Source organism: Malaclemys terrapin, chromosome 14 (assembly GCF_027887155.1).
Source record: "Malaclemys terrapin pileata isolate rMalTer1 chromosome 14, rMalTer1.hap1, whole genome shotgun sequence".
Classification (NCBI taxonomy): domain Eukaryota; kingdom Metazoa; phylum Chordata; order Testudines; family Emydidae; genus Malaclemys; species Malaclemys terrapin.
In genome coordinates, this window is record NC_071518.1 from 41951651 (window position 1) to 41976890 (window position 25240).

Genomic DNA, 25240 nt, shown 5'->3' on the forward strand with positions numbered 1-25240 from the left:
GCCAGGCTTACATTCAGGCTGGAAATTAGAAGAAGGTTTCTCACCATCAGAGCGGAGGCCGTCCCAGCACCTCACCCAACAGGAGTAGTGGGGCAAAGGACCCAACTTGTTTGAAGATGGGACCTTGATACATTTATGAAGGGGATGATCTGACGGGGTTGTCTGTGATTAGCAGGGGACTGGACTCGCTGGCCATCCCTGCCAGTCCTATGTTCTTGGGTTACTGTCCAGCTGACATAATGCAGAGGCCTGGGGTCTCAGGGGCAGGGACACTGCAGTGTGGTCACCCCCTTAGGCCAGCCAACAAGAGTACCTCTTGGGCAGGTGCTCAATGCCCCAGGCTGGCTGCAGCTAGGGAAAGGCTGGTGGCTTGCGGGAGAGAGGGAGGTGCAGAGATGAGCCATGCGGTCAGAGTAACGTCCAGCCGCAATGGACGCTTCCCAGCTTGGTGCTGACTTGAGCCCACGTCAGGCTCTGCTGTGCGATGGGGAAAGGCGAATGACCCCTCTGCATCTCCTCCACAGGGACAATCTGGCCGACGTTCTCCACCGGATTGTTCAGCTCACGCAGGAAGATGACTGTGTAAGTGCTTGCTGTGGCGCCCACCCAGAGCCCCATAACTGAACCGTTCACGCCGTTTCCTCTGAATTATTCCTATTCATTTCAGAACCCCCAGGCCAGCTGGGAGACAACTGGCCATTTTGTGTTTCAGTTCAGATGCAGAACGTAGGGGAGTCGCTGTCTCTCTCTTCCATGGAGTCGCTCCCTCTGTGATTGGGGTTAATCTGAAAGGAATGGTCAGACTGAGAAATAAGTGCTTTTCTCGCTGCGTTTGGGAGAGTATAGGAAAGGAATCAACAGCTGGTAGAGTCTAAAGTAAAGCGGAGGGAGCAGGAGAGATGTGTGTTGTACCTGGGGGGGATGGATAACAGCCCAGAACAAAGGTGATGGGCTTCTGAAAACGTCACCTGTTTGGAAGGTCTAACATCCTAGGGCCTCTTCTCAGGACATTGAAAAGGCAATGAAGATTCGTCTAGGCCAGGCAGAGGCCAAACCGTTATCTCAGCGTTACCGACGCTGCTTCGACCTAACTGCAGCAATCTTGACTCTGCCGCTCATGGAGGTGGAGTTATTAATTCCACACGGCAGAGCAGTTACGCCTGCAGGAGTGAAATTGAAATGTAAAGTGGGGTTGCCACCTTTCTGAGGGCCGGTAACTGGACCCCCAAGGCTCTGCCCTGTGCTCCGCCTCTTCCCCCAAGGTCCCACCCCATCACTTGCTCCTCCCCCCCGTCGCTTGCTGGATCCTCTCAAGGAGCCTTCCTGCAGGTAGGAGGCAGCACCAGCTGAGCAGGGGCTGATGCGGTTAATGACCTGGCGCCAGTAACTGGACTTTTGGTTCGGGTGCCATTTAGGGTCGAAAACTGGGCACCCCAAATGGCGCCCGGCTGCAGGAGCCCAAACCCGCTAGTGTAGACACTTCCACAGCGAGGCCGACAAGCTGCCCTGCGACACCCTCGCTCTGGAGTGTAGCCCGAGCCTCAGCTGCTTAGAGTTCACCTTCGTTACTCCTCCTCGTCAGCCTGCTAGTCCTCCAGGCACCCATAGAGTCTTCCAGGGAACACAGGCTAGACCAGACCTGAATTTCTAATGTGAAGAAACCCCTTGCAGGCCTATCCCCCACAGAGACACCACAAGGGCAAGGGCACTGATGTTCTTTAATCTTTGCAGGTCTCCTTTGAAGGAGAAAACCCACTGGTGCATTACAGAGTTGCTGCCACAGGCAGAAAAGGTCTGTGCAGCCCAAATCCCATTAAACAGGCCTTTCCCAGTCACGTGATTACCAGGCTGTTAGTGGGTAAATGGCAGCTTTCTCCTCCAGGATTGCCCCCTCCTCCTGCCGAGCTTCAGCAGGATCGAGCGGCCAGGCGTGGCTCAGACCTGCCCTGCGTTGTTGGCTGTGCTTTTTTCTGCCTGTGGTAGGGGCCAAATGATGTCTGTCTGTCTGTCTAGATACTTGTCTGGCCCCCATCACAGGAGTATCTGAGCACGTCCCAATCAGCAGAGGGGTCACCCTCGCTGTACTCTGGGGAAGCAGGGCATGGCTAGTGCCCCACAATATAGGTGGGAACCTGAGGCACAGAGAGGCTAAGTGACTCACCCAGGGTGACACATGAATCAGTGGCAGAACAGGGATCACTTCACCATCCTTCCCCCTGGCACGGGGGAGAGGGCTCACAAATTCCTCTCTCCCTCCCTCCCTCCCCCCCCCCGGTGCTCTTGTCCGAGGACAGCTCTGCTTTGGCTTTGGCCATTCCCCACACATAGGGAACGCTGGAGCTGCTGAGCAGAGGCGGGCGGGGCGGGGCTACCTGCAGGCCTCCCTCCTGCCCGCTCCTGGCCTCATGCAAACAGCTTCCAGGTGTCTCCCTCCGCGTCCCACCCCATGTGATCTAGGAGCTTTGGTCTGGCCCTAGCTTTGTGTTCATTAGCTTGTGCCCTGCACTTACTGGCTGCCAAGGACTGTAGGCAACAGAACTAGAGCACAGCCCACGGGCCCGCCCAGAGAGGGCAAAGAGCTCGTGAGCCGCACAGGGCACTCTGGGGGGCAGGGATTCCCCGGCTGGTCCCATCACGCAGTGGCCCAGTCTGTGTAGTTAGATGGGGGGAGGGAGCGACCTGCTCCCTTGTAAAGCCCCAGGGACCCTGCAGCACCAGCACCTGATCTTTTCTCCCTCCGGTGTTTGTCTTTCAGCCTCTTCAATCCCTGTCCGTGGCCGAATCGCGACTGAAATTGGGAACCAACGTCCTCCTGAACGCCCTGGGCAGTAACACCAGCCTCAGCACACTGGACATCAGCGGGAACACCATTGGCGACACTGGAGCCAAGATGCTGGCCAAAGCCTTGCAGATCAACACAAAACTCAGGTAGCGAGAGTGTGCGTGTGCGTAAGGGAAAGGCAGGCAGGCGGACGCTGGTAAGTGCTGAGTCTTGCGGGGCGCTGCTGGGCCGCGTTTCCAGAGGAGAGGAGAGGAGTGTGCTGCCTCGGGGGGTTTGCTAAGCAGGAGGAAAGTGCTGTGTAAAGGCCCTAGGAATCACTGGGTTTCCATTTAATAGGGCAAGCGGCTGGTGAAATTTGTACCACTTGTTTAATGAAATACTGAGACTGATCCTATAATGGCAGATCCTGTCTCTCCCCAGATCCCCATTCCTCCATCCTGCCTCGTACCCACCCTTTCCTCCCAGCAGTCTGGTTGAGAGCAAGCTCTCCTAGTTCTCATATGCTCCTTGTCTTTGTTCTTGCCTCTCTGTGCTGCGCACCTGCCCACGCAGGCTGCTCCGTCCCCTGCGTGGCTGTTCCGTGTGCTGGGCACTCCCTGGCTCTGAGCCATTGGCACCTCAGCTGCACTGGGACATCTGCCACCAGCAGTGCCCCAAAGTACAGTGCGATGTGACTGACACGATGTCCCCCCACCCATCTCTTCTTCACCCCCTTCAATTCCTCCCCACCCCCAGTATACTCTCCCCTCCCCTTCCCCCGAGGATCCCTATTGCCCCTTTCTGGTCTCTGCATCTGTCTCATCTCTATCTATGGTGCTTATCCGGAGCCCTTCACTGCAGTATCTGCACACCTCACAGCCTGTAACAGATTTATCCCCAGGGGATAATGGAGAACTGAGGCCTAGAGAAGCTAAGTGACATGCCCAGGGTCACTCGGGGTGTTTGGGGTGGACCAGGAATTGAACTTGGATAGCTCACAGCTGCTTTACCCCCTTGGCCATCCTTTCCCTCTCTGCCATTCGGTGTCTCTTGGTCTCAGCCCTGCAAAGAGTTCTCTCTCTCCTATTGCAAACAGCTGCTTCTGCACGACGTCTGCTGTATGCACAGAAATCCTGGGGAGTGTGGGTCTGATCCAATTGCGCAGGAAGCACCTGGGACTGCTGCCCTGAGGCAGGTTTACATGCGTGTAATCAGCTGGTGTTAGAGGTGCACTGAGCCCCTCGCCGATGCCCGTTTAGAGGGACCGTTTGTACGTGCTCATTCAATACCAGCTGATTGTTGGCGACGTACTCCACAGGGTAAAGGAAATGCCTGGATTATAGAATGGCTAAGCCTCCACGCCAGCTGTTACTCTGCAATTCAGTGTCCAGGCAAGTGCCTGTCAGGGCGGATGACTCCATTGCCTGGCAGTGCTCGGAGCCCGCAGCTTCGCTGCAAGCTGCAGCGACGGCTCCAGGGAGGGAAAACCAGGGCTGCGTATCCTGGGCTTGCAGCTGCAGGAAGGAAGCGGAGGCATTGCTGGGGCATGCCCTGCCTCCCTGTTAGGCACTGGGGGCCCTAGACTCCCCTGGTACAGGCGAGGAACAGCTGGGAGAGCGAAATGGTCAATGTGACGCCCCTGGAGATGCAGGGAGGGACGTGACAGGACTCTTGGTGGAAGTCAAAGATCTATGGAAATGGCAGTGCAGAGCCCCTGGGCTCCCCTTCAGCCAGGCGGTGTCCTTGTCCCTCTCCAGCACTGGCAGTGCAGTGCTCTACCATGGCTGGCCCCAAGCCTCCTCTGCAGTGAGGGAAGCCCTGAGCGGTGTTAAGGGACCATACTGTGGAGAGCGAGTGCCCTTTTCCCCTCCCAGCCCAGCTGGCCATGCCCGCCCAGGTGCAATGTCACTGTAGCGAAGCGAGACTCACCGGCTTGGCGCCTCCTGCTGGTTGTCCTGGGAACTAGCTCGATTCCAGCCTCTGGAGGCCAATGTCTCACTTGCTGCTGGCTCCCGGACCCTGGTGCCCCTTACCCTGGGGTTCTGCCCTCTGCAATACCCCCACTCTGGGTCTCCCCTCCCAGGGGAACCCCCAACCCTCTCACCCACCTTGCCTCAGTGGCTACTGCCAGTCGTCATCCAGCCCCTGCTCCCTGGGGCCAATTGCAGTCTGTAAAGCCCACTCCTCATCAGCAAGGGGGTTGGACCAGCTGCCTCTGCCTATCCCTGGGCTGCCCTTCTGCAGCCCCAGTACCTCTGTAGGCCTTCACCAAGGCCTGCAGCCTGGGGGTTTACCAGGCTGGAGCTCCCCAGCACTGCTCCAGTTCAGGTACCTTCCTCTCAGGCAGCCAGGCCCTTCTCCCTCCAGGACTGGAGAGAGACTCCCCCAGCTTCTGGCCCACAGCCCTCTTATCAGGGCCAGCTGGGCCCTAATTGAGCTGGCCACAGCTGTGGCTGCTTCCCCAATCAGCCCAGCTTGGCTGCTTTTAACTCTCTTTTCCAGCCACAGCCCTCTCCAGGGCTGCTTTCAACCCCTGTTCTGCGGGAGTGGGGCAGCCGCCCCACTACAGTCACTCTCACGGGAGGATGGCTACCAACTTCGGCTCCCCTCCATGCTGCATGACAGAGGGGAGCAGGCTGGCCAGGTGCTGACCTCCAGCTTTGCTGCCTTCTCCCCGCTGCTTTGGTGCCTGTGGGTCACTGGCTCTCGCTGCAGGGCCCCAGGGCTCCAAATCTCCTGTCCAGTGGTGCTGGGAGGGGAGGAAGTGCCTTCACCCAGCAGTGGGGCGGAGATGGGGAGCCTCCTCGATCCGGCGCAGGACCCGTTATCTCATTGCATTCATTGCTGCATTTCTTCTCTGAGGAGAGAGAATTGCAAACCTCTGTGGCTGGTCACGTTCCCCAGGTCCAGCAGAGCAACGTGGGAACGAGGCAGATTAATAACCGGCGTCGCTAGCCACGGCGCGAGGCTGGGACTGCTGATCCCTAGCTAGCCGCCAATAGTTCTGGGTGTCCAGTTCTCCGGCATGCAGCTCACTAGCTGCGCCTCCCAGGCCTCTGCCCCCCTCGCCCGGCACTGGCTGACAGACGTCCTTTGCCGAAGCAATAGCAACGGTGTCCTGAGCTGTAGATCTCAGCCTCAGAGGGGTGGAGCTGGGAGACGATTGGGCCTGCAGGCAGGTGGTGGGAGGGGCTAGGTGGCCCGTGGAGAGCCATTTCCCCTCCAGAGGATTCTGGGATTAACCACCTGGCGTTCGGCAGCAGAGTTCTCTCCCCCGGGGAGCAGGGTCACCTCTCCCTGCTGTTGCAAGGTGAAGTTTGCACATCAAAACAAGGCAAACATGGGCCTGGTGGGTCTCTCTGAGCTCATGTGCAGCGTTCTACGTAGGGTGACCAGACAGCAAATGTGAAAAATCGGGACGGGGTGGGGGATAATAGGAGCCTATATAAGAAAAAGACCGAAAAATCGGGACTGTCCCTATAAAATTGGGACATCTGGTCACCCTAGTTCTATGTCACTTTGGCAGGACCTGTCTCATGGCCGGCATGGCCATGTCTGCCGGCCTCGGGTTAGCCCGGCCCCAAGAATGGCTGACAAAACCTCTCCTGGCTGAATCTGCATCGTTGGCGATGGAAGGGAAAGTCACAGCTCCATCTGTTCAGATCCTTCCCCTGGGGGTGGGGAGTTACAGGGAAAAGATCCCTCTTCATCCCGAGATGTTCGCCCCCACGCTTGGAATTCTGCATTGGAGGCTTAGCCAGCCCACAGCTAGGGCTCATCCATTCGCAAACTGGCAGCAAGAGAACTCCGTGGGGTTTAATTCACACCTGTCACTTCAGGCTCTGTGTGGGTGCGCTCTGATTGCAGTTTTTCTGTTTCCATTTTGCTCAAGGCAGTGAAAAATCCCAGTCTCTCAGCCCTGTTCTTTAACCCTGTGCTGCTTGGAGTTTACCCACTGCAGTGTTGCCAAAGACCTGCCAAAATCAGGGGTCAGGCCCCCAGAATCACGAGATTGGCTTTAAAATCATGAGATTTTGAACTCATGGGTTTGGTTTCTTTGGCTTCTGGAGTCTGGGCTTGTAGGTGGCATGCAGGCCACATTTTCATGCTTTTCTCCACAGCCACCAACGCTAGAGACTTTAAAAAAATGTATTTTTAATGCAAGGCGAGATTCTCGATGTAATCCCATGACTCCAGGAGCTGGGGGCTTTAAGAAAGAAACCAAAGCTCACAAGACTCATGATGCATCCCAAGAATTGGGGACGCTGCTCTTGTGCGATTTGGGCTCTCTTCTCTGCAGTGGGAGATGGGTGAAGCTAACGACCCCAGGCCAGGGGCACATGCCAGCTGAAGGGTCAGAGCTTTCAAATGGCCGCAACCGGAGTTTGGCTTCAGCCCTTGTGCAGTGCGGCTCATCCGGCCTGTGATACAGTCCCCTGCCTACTGCTTGTGGCTGAGCAGCGGGAATCGCCGCAGAGTCAGCCGCAGGGCAGGCCCCTCCAGTGTGGTGAGTGATCACACCTGAGCTCAGTGGGGTCGCCTCTTGGGGACGTGCTGTACGGCCAGGTGCAGCAGCTGCCTGGCTCTCCAAGCCCTTGGTGAGCTCGCACTGTGCTGCTGGCACGACAGAGAAGATGCATGTTGCCCCTCCCCACTTCGCACTCTCCTGCCTGGCAGGGCAGCGGTGGTGGTTTCGCTGCAGCATCCCTTGCTCCCTGTGTGCACTGTCCTTTTACAGCCTCTGCGGGCGACCGGTAGTGGTTCTCGCTGGAAATGGACACAGCAGCTACACACTGTGGAGCAAAGAGATTTCACTGAGACCCCGCTCAGTGCCCTGCAGCCTGCAAAGTCCCTGAATGTGTTGGGCTGCTCCATTTCCCAGAATCACCCCGCTTTTCATTTTGGAGGCACTGGGATACTGCAGGGAGGGGCTGGATAAGTCCCCAGAGAGATTTGCCAAAGAGATGGGCTGGACGGTTCAGCCAGCCCAATAACACCATTCTAAACCCCAGCCAAAACCCTGCTCCCAGCCCCCCAAAACTTGGGGGCAGTTCAGGTCTTTAGTGTCCCTCCTGCTGGAGAAGAGACAGGCTTGTGCTCTGTATATGGAGAATTCCTCCTTGACTCTGCCAGCCCCTGGAGTTTTCTAGCTCCCAGACTAACAGCCTACGGGCCATACCGGATCTCCTTAAATCCTGGCCTGGATTTAGCATCTCAGGAAGGAGCTGCTCATTACACTAGAGCAGTGGTTCTCAACCAGGGGTACGTGTACCCCTGGGGTTATGCAAAGGTCGTCCAGAGGATACAGCAACTCATCTAGATATTTGCCTAGTTTGACAACTGGCTACATAAAAAGCACTAGCGAAGTCAGTACAAACTAGAATTTCATACAATGGCTTGTTTAGACTGCTCTGTGTACTATACACTGAACTGTAAGTACAGTATTTGTATTTATAATTCTATGGTAACAAGGAGAAAGTCAGCGATTTGTCAGTACTACTGTGCCGTGACCCTTCTGTATGTTTATATCTGATTGTGTAAGCAAGGAGTTTTTAAGTGAGGTGAAACTTGAGGGTACACAAGACAAATCAACCTCCTGAAGAGGGTCTATGGTCTGGAAAGGTTGAGAGCCACCGGGCTAGAGGATCTGACCTAATCTGTGCAGTGAGCCCCTCTCTCTGGAGTGGGCTGAGCCAATCCCCTGCTGAACGGTGGAGAACTTTGTATCTGGAGTGCAACCTCCTGGCTCGGACAAATCTGTGCTTCTAATATGCTGAAAGCACGTGCCTTGTGAGGGGGAATTGTTCATTCTTCCTTCTCTTCCCAGGACAGTAATTTGGGACAGAAACAACACCACGGCCCATGGATTCCTTGATGTTGCCCGTGCTTTGGAAAGGTAGGGGCGGCGTAAAGCATGTGCTTTAACTCCTCAGTGACATGCAGGTTTCATTGCTAGTAGGGAGTTCTGCGTTGGGACCTGGGATCGTTCACGGAAGGGATTCCCACTAGCCCCTAACCTGGTGAAACTAGACAGGTGATACTGACAGAGCACAGCAGGGTCTAAGTCAGATGCCAGGAGACAGAGCGCAGGTGGGGTCGCCCTGGGATAAGGGTCTGCCTGTTGGCAGTGGGGACAGGCTGTGTCAAGTGTGTTGCTTCTGGCGAGCGAGGTGCTGGCTGCGGTGAAGTGAAGCCTCATTAATTGCATGTGGGGAGAGGGTGGGCAGGCAGCTGGCTGGATGCAGGGGGAAATGGAGATGTGCAAGGTGCTGTAGCTAGAAGGCAGGCCTGGGAAGGGCCCGTGTAACTGTGTGCTATGCCCCACCCTTCTCTACCACCTTGCAGCCACAGATCTCAGAGAGCTGCTTGACCATTAATGAGCTAAGCTTAACCCCCCTCCCCCCCCGTGGCAGACAGGATGATCTGCTGAGAGCCCGAGCTCCAGCCCCAGCTGGAATGGCTACATGGCTATTTTTAGCGCCAGAGTGCAAGCATGAATCTGTCGGGCTGTACTCTGAGACTGGCAGCCAGGGGGTTCGGGTAGTGTAAACGTACCCGTGTGGATCTGCTGCTGCGCATTAGAGCACTTTGATCTGCCTCGCTTTGAAATGGGCGTAGATTAAAGTGCACTAGGACACTGTTCATGCAAAGCAGCGTGGTTTGCACTGACAGCTAGTGTGCGACAGGCTAGCACGTGGTGGATTTACCTGCCAGCTTGCCATGAACTAAGTGCTTGTGCGGACAAACCCTGAGGTGCTAGTGACAGTGGGGTGCCTCTATCTTTAGATTCCCTAAGATGAGAAGGGTCTAATTCGCTGCCCTAAAAAGTGGGGCCCTTCAGTGTCACAAGCTGGGCACCCGGAATCACGAGTCACTTGTGAGAATGTGGGCTGTACCGGATGAGGCCTGCAGTCTTGTGCTCCATGGCTTACGGTGTCAGTAATGCCTGATCTGACACAGCGTGTTTCATCAGTAGCTCTCCCAGCAGCCCTGTGGGCAGGGCACTATTATCCCCATTGCACAGATGGGGAACTGGGGGCTCAGTGACTTGCCAAGTCTGTGGTGAGCAGGGACCCTCCATCTCCCAGGGCCTCGGCTAGTGCCCTACCCACTGGACCAGCCTTCCTGCAAACAATACTGCTGCCCGCACACAGCAAGACAGTGAAGCACCGCCAAAGCTGTACAGAAACAATGCCCCACTTAGACCTGGAAAGGATTTCTTCTCCCACCGAGCACTTCGTTGTGGTGCAGCGCAGGGAAGTGATAAAGCATTGGAGAGCGGGGAGGAGGCGAGATCATACAGGTGCTGGGAATCTGAAGTTATCTGACCTTTCTCCTTTGGATTTCTCTGCCTGTTACAGTGGGTTTCAACCTTATTCATTTACTTCCCCCTAAAAAATTTGGAATGGAGGTGCAGACCCCTCTGGAAATGTTAGATGTAGTCTGTGGACCCCTAGGTTGAAAACCACTGCTCTATTACATGAATGGCACACACTGGAGATGGGGCAGAAGGTGGATGAGAACTTTGGATCCAGGCTTGGATCAGAATTCTGTGACCCTAAACCATCTATAACCTGAACGCCACACACGCCATCTCACGGCTTCACAGCATAACGTAGCTGGTGCAGCCAATCGCAGTCGCTCTTTTCATAGAATCATAGAATATCAGAGTTGGAAGGGACCTCAAGAGGTCATCTAGTCCAACCCCCTGCTCAAAGCAGGACCAATTCCCAGCTAAATCATCCCAGCCAGGGCTTTGTCAAGCCGGGCCTTAAAAACCTCCAAGGAAGGACACTCCACCACCTCCCTAGGTAACGCATTCCAGTGTTTCACCACCCTCCTAGTGAAATAGTTTTTCCTGATATCCAACCTGGACCTCCCCGACTGCAACTTGAGACCATTGCTCCTTGTTCTGTCATCTGCCACCACTGAGAACAGCCGAGCTCCATCCTCTTTGGAACCCCCCTTCAGGTAGTTGAAGGCTGCTATCAAATCCCCCCTCATTCTTCTCTTCTGGAGACTAAACAATCCCAGTTCCCTCAGCCTCTCCTCATAAGTCATGTGCTCCAGACCCCTAATTATTTTTGTTGCCCTCCGCTGGACTCTTTCCAATTTTTCCACATCCTTCTTGTAGTGTGGGGCCCAAAACTGGACACAGTATTCCAGATGAGGCCTCACCAATGTCGAATAAAGGGGAACGATCACGTTCCTCAATCTGCTGGCAATGCCCCTACTTATACAGCCCAAAATGCCGTTAGCCTTCTTGGCAACAAGAGCACACTGTTGACTCATATCCAGCTTCTCGTCCACTGTGACCCCTAGGTCCATTTCTGCAGAACTGCTACCTAGCCATTCGGTACCTAGTCTGTAGCAGTGCATGGGATTCTTCCGTCCTAAGTGCAGGACTCTGCACTTGTCCTTGTTGAACCTCATCAGGTTTTTTTTGGCCCAATCCTCTAATTTGTCTAGGTCCCTCTGTATCCGATCCCTACCCTCTAGTGTATCTACCATGTCTCCTAGTTTAGTGTCATCTGCAAACTTGCTGAGAGTGCAGTCCACACCATCCTCCAGATCATTAATAAAGATATTAAACAAAACCGGCCCCAGGACCGACCCTTGGGGCACTCCGCTTGAAACCGGCTGCCAACTAGACATGGAGCCATTGATCACTACCCATTGAGCCCGACGATCTAGCCAGCTTTCTATCCACCTTAGGCAATTAGGTTAGTCAGGCACGACTTCCCCTTCGTGAATCCATGCTGACTATTCCTGATCACTTTCCTCTCCTCTAAGTGTTTCATAATTGATTCCTTGAGGACCTGCTCCATGATTTTTCCAGGGACTGAGGTGAGGCTGACTGGCCTGTAGTTCCCCGGATCCTCCTCCTTCCCTTTTTTAAAGATGGGCACTACATTAGCCTTTTTCCAGTCATCTGGGACCTCCCCCGATCGCCATGAGTTTTCAAAAATAATGGCTAATGGCTCTGCAATCTCACCCGCCAACTCCTTTAGCACCCTCGGATGCAGCGCATCCGGCCCCATGGACTTGTGCACGTCCAGTTTTTCTAAATAGTCCCGAACCACTTCTTTCTCCACAGAGGGTTGGTCACCTTCTCCCCATCCTGTACTGCCCAGTGCAGCAATCTGGGAGCTGACCTTGTGCGTGAAGACAGAGATGAAAAAATCATTGAGTACATTAGCTTTTTCCACATCCTCGGTCACTAGGTTGCCTCCCTCCGTCCCCCTCAGCAGAGAGTCTCCAACCACCACTACCCTACGTTTCCTATTCGGAGGCAAGAAAATCAAGGAAAGTGTGGGCCCCTTACTGAATACAATTTAGATGGGGCTACTATAAGGTGGGTGCATAACTGGCTGGATAACCGTACTCAGAGAGTTGTTATTAATGGTTCCCAATCCTGCTGGAAAGGCGTAACGAGTGGGGTACCGCAGGGGTCTGTTTTGGGACCGGCTCTGTTCAATATCTTCATCAACGACTTAGATATTGGCATAGAAAGTACACTTATTAAGTTTGCGGATGATACCAAACTGGGAGGGATTGCAACTGCTTTGGAGGACAGGGTCATAATTCAAAATGATCTGGACAAATTGGAGAAATGGTCTGAGTTAAACAGGATGAAGTTTAACAAAGACAAATGCAAAGTGCTCCACTTAGGAAGGAAAAATCAATTTCACACATACAGAATGGGAAGAGACTGTCTAGGAAGGAGTACGGCAGAAAGGGATCTAGGGGTTATAGTGGACCACAAGCTAAATATGAGTCAACAGTGTGATGCTGTTGCAAAAAAAGCAAACGTGATTCTGGGATGTATTAACAGGTGTGTTGTGAGCAAGACACGAGAAGTCATTCTTCCGCTCTACTCTGCTCTGGTTAGGCCTCAGCTGGAGTATTGTGTCCAGTTCTGGGCGCCGCATTTTAAAAAAGATGTGGAGAAATTGGAAAGGGTCCAAAGAAGAGCAACAAGAATGATTAAAGGTCTTGAGAACATGACCTATGAAGGAAGGCTGAAAGAATTGGGTTTGTTTAGTTTGGAAAAGAGAAGACTGAGAGGGGACATGATAGCAGTTTTCAGGTATCTAAAAGGGTGTCATAAGGAGGAGGGAGAGAACTTGTTCACCTTAGCCTCTAAGGATAGAACCAGAAACAATGGGTTTAAACTGCAGCAAGGGAGGTCTAGGTTAGACATTAGGAAAAAGTTCCTAACTCTCAGGGTGGTTAAACACTGGAACAAATTGCCTAGGGAGGTTGTGGAATCTCCGTCTCTGGAGATATTTAAGAGTAGGTTAGATAAATGTCTATCAGGGATGGTCTAGACAGTATTTGGTCCTGCCATGCGGGCAGGGGACTGGACTCGATGACCTCTCGAGGTCCCTTCCAGTCCTATAATCTATGAATCTATGAAACATACCTGAAGAAACCCTTCTTGTTACTCTTAACATCTCTTGCTAACTGCAACTCCAAGTGTGATTTGGCCTTCTTGATTTCACTCCTGCACGCCTGAACAATATTTTTATACTCCTCCCTGGTCATTTGTCCAATCTTCCACTTCTTGTAAGCTTCTTTTTTGCGTTTAAGATCAGCAAGGATTTCACTGTTTAGCCAAGCTGGTCCCCTGCCATATTTACTATTCTTTCTACACATCGGGATGGTTTGTTCCTGCAACCTCAATAAGGATTCTTTAAAATACAGCCAGCTCTCCTGGACCCCTTTGCCCTTCATGTTATTCTCCCAGGGGATCCTGCCCATCTGTTCCCTGAGGGAGTCAAAGTCTGCTTTTCTGAAGTCCAGGGTCCGTATTCTGCTGCTCTCCTTTCTTCCTTTTGTCAGGATCCTGAACTCGACCATCTCATGGTCACTGCCTCCCAGGTTCCCATCCACTTTTGCTTCCCCTACTAGTTCTTCCCTGTTTGTGAGTAGCAGGTCAAGAAAAGCTTTGCCCCTAGTTGGTTCCTCCAGCACTTGCACCAGGAAATTGTCCCCTACACTTTCCAAAAATTTCCTGGATTGCCTGTGCACCGCTGTATTGCTCTCCCAGCAGATATCAGGGTGATTAAAGTCTCCCATGAGAACCAGGGCCTTCGATCTAGCAACTTCTGCTAGTTGCCAGAAGAAAGCCTCGTCCACCTCATCCCCCTGGTCTGGTGGTCTATAGCAGACTCCAACCACGACATCACCCTTGTTGCTCACACTTCTCAACTTTATCCAGAGACTCTCAGGTTTTTCTGCAGTTTCATACCGGAGCTCTGAGCAGTCATACTCCTCTCTTACATACAACGCAACTCCCCCACCTTTTCTGCCCTGCCTGTCCTTCCTGAACAGTTTATATCCATCCATGACAGTACTCCAGTCATGTGAGTTATCCCACCAAGTCTCTGTTATTCCAATCACATCATAGTTCCCTGACTGTGCCAGGACTTCCAGTTCTCCCTGCTTGTTTCCCAGGCTTCTTGCATTTGTGTATAGGCACTTAAGATAACTAATCGATGTCCCTCTTTCTCAGCATGAGACAGGAGTCCTCCCCTCTTGCGCTCTCCTGCTTGTGCTTCCTCCCAGGATCCCATTTCCCCACTTACCTCAGGGCTTTGGTCTCTTTCCCCTGGTGAACCTAGTTTAAAGCCCTCCTCACTAGGTTAGCCAGCCTGCTGGCGAAGATGCTCTTCCCTCTCTTCGTTAGGTGGAGCCCATCTCTGCCTAGCACTCCTTCTTCTTGGAACACCATCCCATGGTCGAAGAATCCAAAGCCTTCTCTCCGACACCACCTGCGTAGCCATTCGTTGACTTCCACGATTCGACGGTCTCTACCCCGGCCTTTTCCTTGCACAGGGAGGATGGACGAGAACACCACTTGCGCCTCAAACTCCTTTATCCTTCTTCCCAGAGCCACGTAGTCTGCAGTGATCCGTTCAAGGTCATTCTTGGCAGTATCATTGGTGCCCACGTGGAGAAGCAGGAAGGGGTAGCGATCCGAGGGCTTGATGAGTCTTGGCAGTCTCTCCGTCACATCGTGTATCCTAGCTCCTGGCAAGCAGCAGACCTCTCGGTTTTCTCGGTCGGGGCGGCAGATAGATGACTCAGTCCCCCTGAGGAGGGAGTCCCCGACCACCACCACCCTCCTCCTCCTCTTGGGAGTGGTGGTTGTGGAACCCCCCATCCCTAGGACAGTGCATCTTTTGCCTTCCAATCAGTGGAGTCTCCTTCTGCTCCCTTCCCTCAGATGGGTCATCTAGTCCACTCTCCGCATTAGTACCTGTAGAGAGAACATGGAAACGATTGCTCACCTGTATCTCCATTGCTGGTGCATGGACGCTCCTCTTTCTCCTTCTGGAGGTCACATGCTGCCAAACCTCCTCACAATCCTTCTGTCCCTGCTGCGCCTGCTCTGAATCTTCAGAACATTGTGGCCGTAGAAGCATCTCCTGACGCCTGTCCAGGAAATCTTTGTTTTCCCTTATGCATCGCAGAGTCGATACTCGTTTCTCCAGCCCTCGAACCTTCTCTTCCAATATGGAGACCACTTGCACTTTGTACAGACAAAGTCGCTTCTGTCCTGTGGAAGAAAGACAAACATGGCACAACCTGTGCAGGTGACAACAGCTGATCGCTCACCTTCCATATCACCGTCCTCTTAGGAGCTTCCTCAACTGTTGCAGGAACTACTCGGAGAAACCTGCAGATGAAAGCCTCAGTGCGCTCTCCCCACGCGAACTCCCAGGCAAACTCCCGCTGTTAGCCTCTGCTGTTCGCCGCTTTTACATGGGGAAAAGTCAGACGTAGCCTGGCTTTGCTTCACTTTCCATTTCTGAGCACTGTGTCTGTGCAGCAGAAAGCTGGCAGCATCATGGGGATTTAGGAGAGAGCGGGTCTCGCAGCCGGAGGAGACTCGGGGGTTGTACCTGGCTCCGCTGCTGTGTGAACTCGGGTGTGGCGCTGCCCCTCAGATCTCGTCCTGCGAGGTGGGATAAGAATTACACTCCATGGTGAAGATGCTATTCCTGGACTCAGGAGAGCCGGGTTCAGTTTCTGGCTCTCCCACATGCTTCCTGTGAGATCTTTGGCAAATCACTGAACCGTCCCCCTCCCAGTCCAGTCTGCCAATAACTTTCTCCCTGCAGGGATGACTAGAAGCTAAACTCCTTGTTGGGAGGCACTCGGACCCCCTGGGGAGGGTGGCCATGTGGCTGCTGAGGCCGGTCAAATGGGCAAGTCCCTCGGGAGGGAGAAGGCCAGGTGCTGTAGGAGTGCAGCGTGTCCTTGTTATTTACCCAGGCAATTCTGCAAGACTTTTGAACCAAGTCGGTTTGTTTTCCAGGGGCAAAGTTCACCCTGCATGGGGCTGCAGCTGCAAGGGGCACAAACGGAGCCATTTTGGGTTGGCAGGGAAACCTCTCTGCCTCTCGTATTGGCCCTTCAGGCTGAAGGTTGCCAAGTGACCTGTAGGTGTCTGCGAAGGTGCTGAGGGCTCTTTGCCCACTGGGGGATGAATGCAGCAATGACCCCTGTCCCCTGTGGGTGGGAGGGTAGCGCAAAGTGTCGTGGGGACGCGGTGGGCTCAGAATGGTCGGGGGTGGGTGCCAGACGGAACCATCCCAGCTCCATTCTCATTGTGGAGCTGGGGGAAGCCCAGCTGAGTCCAGGTTGTTCCAGGGATGCTAACTCCAGCCGTGTCACCCCCAGGAATTACACCCTGCGGTCCATGCCATTGCCAATGAGCGACGTGACTCAGGCTTATCGGAGCAATCCGGAGAAGACGGAGGAGGCTGTCCACAAGGTAGATCTCTGGGGCTGGCAGGGGGTGGGGACTGGGCCTTCCAGCCCAGCCTCCAACTCTTCCCACTAACTGGGCCTCTTGCCTGCTGCAGATGCAGTCTTTCCTGGCGAGGAATCAGATGCGGCGGACGCTGCCTAAGCAAACCTTCCGGCTGCAGCAGGGAATCGTCACCAGCTCCTCGGAACAGGTCAGAAGCATGCCGGGCCAGTCATACCTGCCTGCTTCGCTGTAAGGGGCCGGCCAGAGGGTGGGAGCCTTGCCAGCCTAGGCAATGAGCCTCCAGTCCAGTACCTGTCTGTGCACTGGACATGTGTCCACACGCAGGGCCTGCTGGAAGCCCATGGCTGTGGTGGGAAGGTTCCCCATGGGCTCCAGCGTGCTTTAGACGCTCTGTGCACGTATTCTTGCAGTCTCTGCCCCTGCTCGTCAGGGGTTCCTCTTGCACGGCAGGGTGAATACTGTCCCTGCATGCCACCCATCCTCGCGGCGGTACTGAGCACACTCCCCGCTGCGGGCTCACCTGGCCAGGGGAGAGGCAGGGACAGGGGTGGGAGGAGAAGGATCGCTGCAGGGGAAGACGGGCCTGGGAGGTGGCACTAAGGAGGGGTGGGGGAAGAAGGCAGACGGGGCTCTGAGGAAGATCGGCGAAGAAGAAGAGCGGCCCGTTAGGAAAGATGGAGGGAAGAGAGCCAGGCTGAGGCTGGGTGAGGCAGGAAGCAGGGGAGAGCCTGGAGAAGCCAGACCAGAGGAGGGACAGCATGGGGGACGGAAGGGTCCCGCCGCTGATTCTGAGCTTGCTTTGTGCCCATATGCTGGGGTCCCGGCTTGTCTGATCCTGGTTGGAGGGTTCATAGGCTGTCCCGCTCAGGCTCTCACCGTGCACCACACACTAACAAAGGACCACTCCCATCCCCGGGGCGAGTGCCATGAGCCCCGTTTTCCCGATGGAGAAACTGAGGCACAGAGGGGTTAACTGGCCTTGCCAAAGTCACAGAGCTGGGGACAGTCTGGGTCTGCTCCCGCCCAGCCCTGTGCCCTGCCACCAAGGCCGGCTTTCCTCGGGATCTGCGGGCGGGCGTGAGCCGCACACTGACAGGTACTGTGCTCTAGATGGTGAATGAGATGTGCACGAGCCTACAGAAGCATGTTGATGCCCTGAGTGCCCGTCTGGGCCGAGAGGTGGAAGCCAGTGTCCTCTGTGCACAAGAAGCCATTCAGGAAGCAAACCTGTCCATCAGCGTGAGTCTCCAGGCTGTGCCTGCTGCTCTGTGTGTGCTGTCCTCCTGCTTCCCAGGCCCGGCCCGGCTGCCTCTTAGCCCCGTGCTGCAGCCAGGCCCAGCCGTGCTATTGTCAGGGTTTGACTGAGCTTCCACTACAAACCCAAACTGGCTCCTTGGCCCCAGTGCCACAGACAAAGGACCGTTGGGAAGTTAGCTCTGGGGCCAAGGTTGAGTCATTCTTCCAGCTACGCCGAGACGTGGACGATGGCCACCCGCAAAACAGAATTTCTCGTCTTTGGCCCCAGCCCAGAACCAGCAAGTGACTCCCCTAGCTGAGTTCTCACCCACGGCCAAGAGATTAACTCAGATTTAAAAAGCCATTAAGCTTGTGACCAGTAACATGAGCTTGGCTTCCAGCAGGTTAAAATAGTGTGGCTGCTGGAGAGCAAAACTTTCCTTTGCTTTTAAAGGGAAGAGTTAGGGTCCCCATCCACTCCCTCCCACTTCCCACCCCCTTACTGCCTCCCTCAGAACTCCCAACCCCCCCTGCTTCTTGTCCCCTGACTGCCCCCTGCTGAGAACCCCCCACCCTAACTAACCCCCTAGGACCCTACCTGTCCCCTGACTGCTCCGACCCTTATCCACTTGCATGGGTGGCAGGGTTGTAGAAATTTTGGTGGTGCCCAGAACCCGCCCCCCCACCTGTCTAAGGCTCTGGGAGGGGGTTTGGGTGGGGGGAGGAGGTCTGAGGTGCAGGTCCTGGGCTGGGGATTAGGGTGCAGGAGGGGTATGGGGGCAGGCTCTGGGATAGAGTTTGGGTGCTGGGTGCAGGCTCCGGGCTGGGGCAGGGGGTGGGTGTGCAGGAGGGGGTGAGGGGTCCAGACTCTGGGATGCAGTTTGGGGGTGGGAGGCGGTGCAAAGGGAGGGGGTGCAGGCTTTGGGAGGGAGTTTGAGGGCAGGAGGGTGTGTGTGGGAAGGGGGAGGGGGTTTGGGATGGAGTTTGGGGATAGGAGGGAGTGCAAGGGTGAGGGATGTGGGTCTGAGGATGAGGGGTTCATGATGCAGGAGGGGGCTCAGGGCTGGGGCAGAGGATTAGGGTGCAGGGGGATGAGGGCTGGGGATGAGGGTTTGGGGCGTTGGAGAGGCTCAGGGCTAGGGTGGAAGGGCAGGGTAAGGGCAGCCTGTCTTGCCATTAGTGGATCGGGGGCACTAGAACCCGGGGGCAGCAGACAGCAGTTGCTGCTGGCTCTGGCAGTACAAGCAGGCAAGGGAGAGGCAGGCAGGGAGGAGGGGTGGACCCACGAGGGGGGGACACGCGGATGGGGGGTGGCAGGTGGAGGCCGGGGACCCATCCAACCCTTCCCCTGCTCCCTGACTGCCCCCTGGACTTCCCTTACCATGCCCATGTCCATATGTAGGCAAAACACGCTGCAGGCAGCAAGGGGGGGAGCAGGGGAGGGCTCTGGCTGCTGGAGGCCAATGGGAACGGCTCAATCAGGCCCAGCCACCCAATCAGCAGCCGCACTCTGCATGGAAGAGAGGGAGGGAGGTGAGGGGGGAAAATCCCGGACCTTTTAACCTTAGTACCAATTCCTCCCGGATGGCTATTTAGAGCAAAAGCCGGACATGTCCGGGGAGATACGGACGGATGGTAACCCTAGTTAAAGGGAAGGGTTAGGGTTAAAGGGAAGGGTTAGGGTTGGGTTAGGGTTAAAGGGAAGGGTTAGGGTTAGGGTTAGGGTTGGGTTAGGATTAAAGGGAAGGGTTAGGGTTGGGTTAGGGTTAAAGGGAAGGGGTAGGGTTGGGTTAGGGTTAAAGGGAAGGGGTAGGGTTAAAGGGAAGGGTTAGGGTTGGGTTAAGGTTAAAGGGAAGGGTTAGGATTAGATTAGGGTTAAAGGGAAGGATTAGGGTTAAAGGGAAGGGTTAGGGTTGGGTTAAGGTTAAAGGGAAGGGTTAGGGTTGGGTTAGGGTTAAAGGGAAGGGTTAGGATTGGGTTAAGGTTAAAGGGAAGGGTTAGGGTTAGGGTTAGGATTAAAGGGAAGGGGAAGGGTTAAAGGGAAGCGTTTATTGGGCTTTCCCCGGGGGTGCAGGGCTGGAAATGTGAATGGATCGGGGAGGGGGGCAGAGCGAAGAGAACGTGAATGACGATTGGGGGCAATCAGACAAGCTGTTGGTAAATGAGCCCATGGAGATGAACGTGCTCGCTGCCCGTAACCAGGATGAGGAGAATTTTCTTTGCCAGATCTTATCCTGGGCATTGAGAGTGGGGAGCAAATCAAGTTAATTGGATTCATGTATTAATGGGTGGGAGGAGCCTCATGGCTCTTGAGCCCCTGAAGGCCCCTGCCAATCTCAGTACCCCCTCTGCTGGGTCTGCTAAGGGGCCTCTTTGTGTGGGCCGGAGTGGGGGAGAGTTTGGGGATGGGAGGAGGACAGATGGGGGGCAGCAGAATCCTGGCATTGTGTCTCTCCTGTCCCTCCATGTTCTGCTCATGAGGGGCTCTCTGTGACATGGGTGGGGGCAAGCCTCCATAGCTCTTTGGCGCAGCCCCACACTTACGGGGAGTGGCAGATCCCGAGATGCCTACAGGGAGTTGTTTGGAGGCTGGCGTTCTTCCCAGGCTCACTGGGTGGCTGGTGGCCCAGGGGGAGGGGCTGCCACAGAGAGACTTGTGGGAGGTCGTGGGGTGCACTGGCCTCCTGACTCTCACGAGGGGCCCCACCAGCCTCGCTTCATTGGCAAGGACAGACTGGAGGCCCCAGCAAGCTTCTGATGGATTGTCAGGAGCCTGGTGCCCTATGCAAGGGCTGCCTGCTTCTGTGTGCCCGAGGGATCTGCAGGGACAGGACTCCCCTCGCACGCAGGGGCTGCCTGCTTCTGTGTGCCCGAGGGATCTGCAGGGACGGGGCTCCCCTCGCACGCAGGGGCTGCCTGCTTCTGGGCGCCCCTGGGATCTGCAGGGATGGGGCTCCCCTCGCACGCAGGGGCTGCCTGCTTCTGGGCGCCCCTGGGATCTGCAGGGATGGGGCTCCCCTCGCACGCAGGGGCTGCCTGCTTCTGGGCGCCCCCGGGATCTGCAGGGATGGGACTCCCCTCATCTGCACCTCAGGAGAGCCACAGAAAGGGCCGGGGGATGCCCGGTATGTGCTGCTCCCCACGGTCACTGTCCGGCCGCCTGCCTCCCTTCCTGCAGACCTTGTCACGTCCCTAGGGAGGGATCGCCTCTCCGGGGCTGCGCCTAAGGACAATGCAGGCGGCTGTGCCCCACAACCCCGCCCCCCCCCCCACCAATGTTGAAACTACTGAAAAAACGAAGGAAATTCTCAGACAAACTTTGAAGGCTGATCTCAGCAACGGGGAGGCAAAAATCCTTGTAAGAATCTTGTCACTAGTAAAACAAACCTCCCTCCCCGGCCAGGAAACCATCAGACTAACTGAAACCCCAACTGGGAAACTCCCATGGCCGGTGCCTTGCCTCTGCCCCCCCTTGAGAGGAGTTTGTCAAGGTGGCTGCTTTGGGCCCCCAGCTCCGCAACGGAGAGCTCCCCATGCTGGTTTCCTGGGCTGGAGCATGTCAGCGCTCTCCTTCAGCTGCACCCCTTAATGCAGGAGAGAGGGGTCCTCGCTGATATGCTGGCATGTGTGAACTTTGCCGAGACGGCCCCACCTGAGGGGAACTGATGGGATTGTTCCTAAGAGGGAAACCCTCCACTCTCGCTCGGAGTGAGCACAGGGCTCTGCGCAGCTTCTGTGGAAGAGCCTCAGAGGTGTCATTGGGACCTTGTTCCTTGGAGCCGGTCTCACTCCTGGATGGGCCCATGCAGCAGCATCTCCGATTCCTGCCTGCTTTACGGTCAGCCCCTTGTACCACCTGAGAAACAAGCTCTTGGGAGCTGCAGAAGAAACTCTCTGGCGCAGTTCCCCCAGCGAGTCAGACCTTCCATTGCCTACAGCAGACACCGGAAGGGGGCCGGGCAGGGGATGGTCCCTGTGTTGGTTCCCGCCTGTTTCAGTGGCGGTGACTGTTTTCTCTCTGCCTCTCCTGGCACTAGGCCCCCTCTGCTGGGGGCTGGTACTGCCCAGGCAGGTTCTCAATGGCTGCACTCAGTGCCGAGATGTCCCTGCAGTGGGATAAACACAAGAGGATTCTTGTCGGCTTCCGGGGGCAGGGCTCCAGTGAGCCTTAATCCAAGATGATGCTGTCAACGCTGTGAAGATGCCAGAAGGGATAAGGAGGGGATCAGCGTCCAGGGCGCAATGTGGCCTGCCCTCGCGCTATCTGTTGGGGGAAGAGGAAAAGACAGCAGCCAGGAAATAAAGAGCAATCAGCAAAGAGCCGAGAGGGAGAGTCGGGGATTAAAGAGAGAGCTCAAGACACAAGAGAGGCGGGAACGTCTGGAGCGGCAGGTTCAGCTCCCAGCTCGGGGTGACAAGTGGAGACTGCCTTTGACCTTGGGTAGTGCTCCGTGCTCCAGGGAGCCCCACAACCTGCAGTGGGGCATCAGGCTGCAGACAAGCAGAGCCATGGGCTGGCACCGCAGGAGGCTGGGGGTCAGGAGTGACGGGTGTTGGCAGAGCTGTGGGAAGCCCATGGCTGGCACAGCAGGGCAGGATTGAAGGCATCCTCAGAGCCGTGGGGGAGGGGGAGACCCTGGCTAAGGCTTCCTTACGTGAAGTGGCAAATACCATTGCAGTGAAGGGCTAAGGGTTCAGAGGGACCTCTGCTTAATCCCTGCTGGGGAAAGCTTTCCGGGGAGGAGCGGGGGCTGTCTGTATCCGTTCACCTCTGGGCTTTCTCTCTCTCCCACCGCAGCTTTTGCCGCTCCTATACGAGACGGGGAACGCCCCATACCAGAACTGCCAGCTGCAGCACAAGCTGGAATGCCTCACTGAAGCAGCCTCACAGGCCTGCAGCCGGGAGATCCAGGTAGGCGGCCGGACTGCAGGGGGTGCTGTGGTCCTTGCCGATCAGCGACGAGATGGCGCATTGGGCGACGCCACCTGCCTTGGCGTGATCTGATTCAACAGGCTGAGTAAGGCTTGTAAAGCAGTTCCTGGTGCCGCTGCTAGGCAGGAGGAGCTCCTGTCGGGAGGAGCAATCTCCCTCACTTCACCCCCTTCTCGCACCCGTCATTCACCTCCATGTCAGTGGGACCGGGCCCTAGCGCTGCTTGCTTCCCTTCTCCGGGGCGCCCTGAATTAGCCGTGCAGTCAGGGGGGTGAGGCCAGGTGTGGGTGGCACTGCCCGGCTGGCTGGCAGCAGAGTCCATTGGTCTGCCCCTGACTGGGCGCTCAGTGCTGCACGGACGGGAGTGAGGCTGGGAGCCCAAGACGGGAGCACTTGATGGTGCATTTATGGATGCCGTCGCCCACGGCCCCTCGGGATGAAGGCTTTTAGCTCCAGGCTTTTCCTTTACTTTTCTAGCTGCCCCCAGTCTTTCTGCTGCATCGTTCTTCCTGCGCCTCCCACCTGCTGTGCGACCGATTCCATTTCGCCAGCTCTCTGGGGCTAGTGCCGGGAACTACTGGGGTGAATCTGAAATAATCCCACCGCCCTCTGCACAGGGTTGCGGATTTACCTGGGCTTTTCGCTGGTGTAACAGAGAGAAGAGCCTGGCCCAGAAGGGCAATTCTGGAGCTAGCCTGAAGAGGGCAGGCTCTCAGCCAGCACTCCCTTCTGCAAGGCTGTCATGCTGTAGAGCAGGGGTAGGCAACCTATGGCACACATGCCGAAGGCGGCACGGGAGCTGATTTTCAGTGGCACTCACACTGCCCGGGTCCTGGCCACCGGTCCGGGGGTGTCACGGAGTGTGGGGGGACGCAAGGCCCTGCACCCCCGGCTTCCTGCGATTCACCATGACTCTCAGCCAGCCAGTAAAGCAGAAGGTTTATTTAGACGACAGGAACACAGTCCAAGACAGGTCTTGCAGGCACAGACAACAGGATCCCCTCCAATTAGGTGCATCTTGGGGTCCCAGGGCACCAGAGCCCCCTTGGCTGGTCAGAGCCCTGTCTGCTTCCCAGCCATTCTACCAGCCAGCTCTTTGTTCAGTTTCCGGGGCAGAGGTGTCACCTGGCCTCTAACCCCTTCCTGGGTTCTCATGTTACATGCTCAGGTATTCTCCCTCACGGCCAGTCTCCCATCCCCCAATGCAGACCATCCTAGCCACACTCCCCTGCCTTCCCAGCCAACACTCCCCACTCAGCATTCAAAGACCACATTAAGAACAGTCCCAGTTCGTCACAGGGAGGCTCTGCATTTTAATTTAATTTTAAATGAAGCTTCTTAAACATTTTAAAAACCTTATTTGCTTTACATACAACAATAGTTTAGTTCTATATTACAAGACTTATAGAAAGAGACCTTCTAAGAACGTTAACATGTATAACTGCACACGGAACCTCAAATCGGAGTGAATAACTGACGACTTGGCACAGCACTTCGGAAAGGTCGCCGACCCCTGCGGTAGAGCCTGCTGCCTGCCCCCTCCTGCCCAGGGCTCAGCTCTGGCTAAAAGCACTGAGAGGCACTATATAGCAGGGGCTTACCCAGCTGGGGATCAGTCCTGTCTGCTGCCTCCCTTTCTCTTGCTTGAGATCCCCAAGAACCTCCCCTAGGCTCATGTGTCCAATAACATCCCCCTGGGGGCTGGTGTATTAACACAGTTCAAAATGAAACACACAAACTCACCCCAGCCGGCTGCAGCTCTCCGCAGGCCCTCAGCCAGGGAGCCAGGAGAGAGTCTCTGAGCAAACTCTGGCTGCCCGTGTGTTCCCCAGCAGGCCTGGCTGTGCGTCACATGCTCCCATCACATGAGCCCTGGACTGGGAGGTGGGCTGCAGCTGGCACAGGTCAGGCTGAGCTCCAGCCCGGGCTGTGACACCCTGTACATTTGACAGAGCCCTGGGCATTGAGGGAAGTGTTAGTTCCGGCCCAAATGGAACTGCTGCTGTGCAATCAAATCCACGGGGTTTTTTTTAACAACAAACCCCAAAGGGTTTGAAACAGAGGGAACAGACATTAGTTCCCTTCCCAGCCAATCAGGTTTCACTTTCTTGGGAGCTGTGATGTCATAAACCGCCTAGTTGGGGGACAACACCTGAATTTCAAACAGACAAAAAAACCTTCCATGCTGTCCTCATCCATCAGAAAGAAGGGCACAAGCTCTGTTGGTTTCCTTTGCAGGTCACCTGTACTACAGAAGTCTGCAAGGTAGAGGGTATGGGTCCAGCATGCATTGTTCTGTTTTAGACTTGCTGGGAGACCATTCAAATCAAGATGGAGCATTGCATGAGGGGACATGTGGTCTCCATATTAAAAATCAGGACAGCCCACAATCCAGAACTCAGCGGCTCATGTGGCCCCTCTGGCTGCTCTTGACACAGTTGCTTTAAAGGACTGGGAGGAGGAGGAATGTTTGTGTGCACTGGGGTAAGCACGTAGCAGGTGCACAGGTCATTGAACAAGCTGT

General features: G+C 55.5%; 1 protein-coding gene across 1 annotated transcript in view; it reads left to right on the forward strand.

Annotated features, from left to right (window-relative positions):
• The window catches only part of CARMIL2 (capping protein regulator and myosin 1 linker 2), a 138205-nt gene that overhangs the window by 47569 nt on the left and 65396 nt on the right, over nucleotides 1-25240 (forward strand). Inside the window, 7 exon segments of the mRNA XM_054048586.1 lie at nucleotides 525-582; nucleotides 2756-2928; nucleotides 8589-8657; nucleotides 16454-16547; nucleotides 16639-16734; nucleotides 17658-17786; nucleotides 22582-22695. Of these exon segments, the coding sequence (XP_053904561.1) occupies nucleotides 525-582; nucleotides 2756-2928; nucleotides 8589-8657; nucleotides 16454-16547; nucleotides 16639-16734; nucleotides 17658-17786; nucleotides 22582-22695 (733 nt within the window).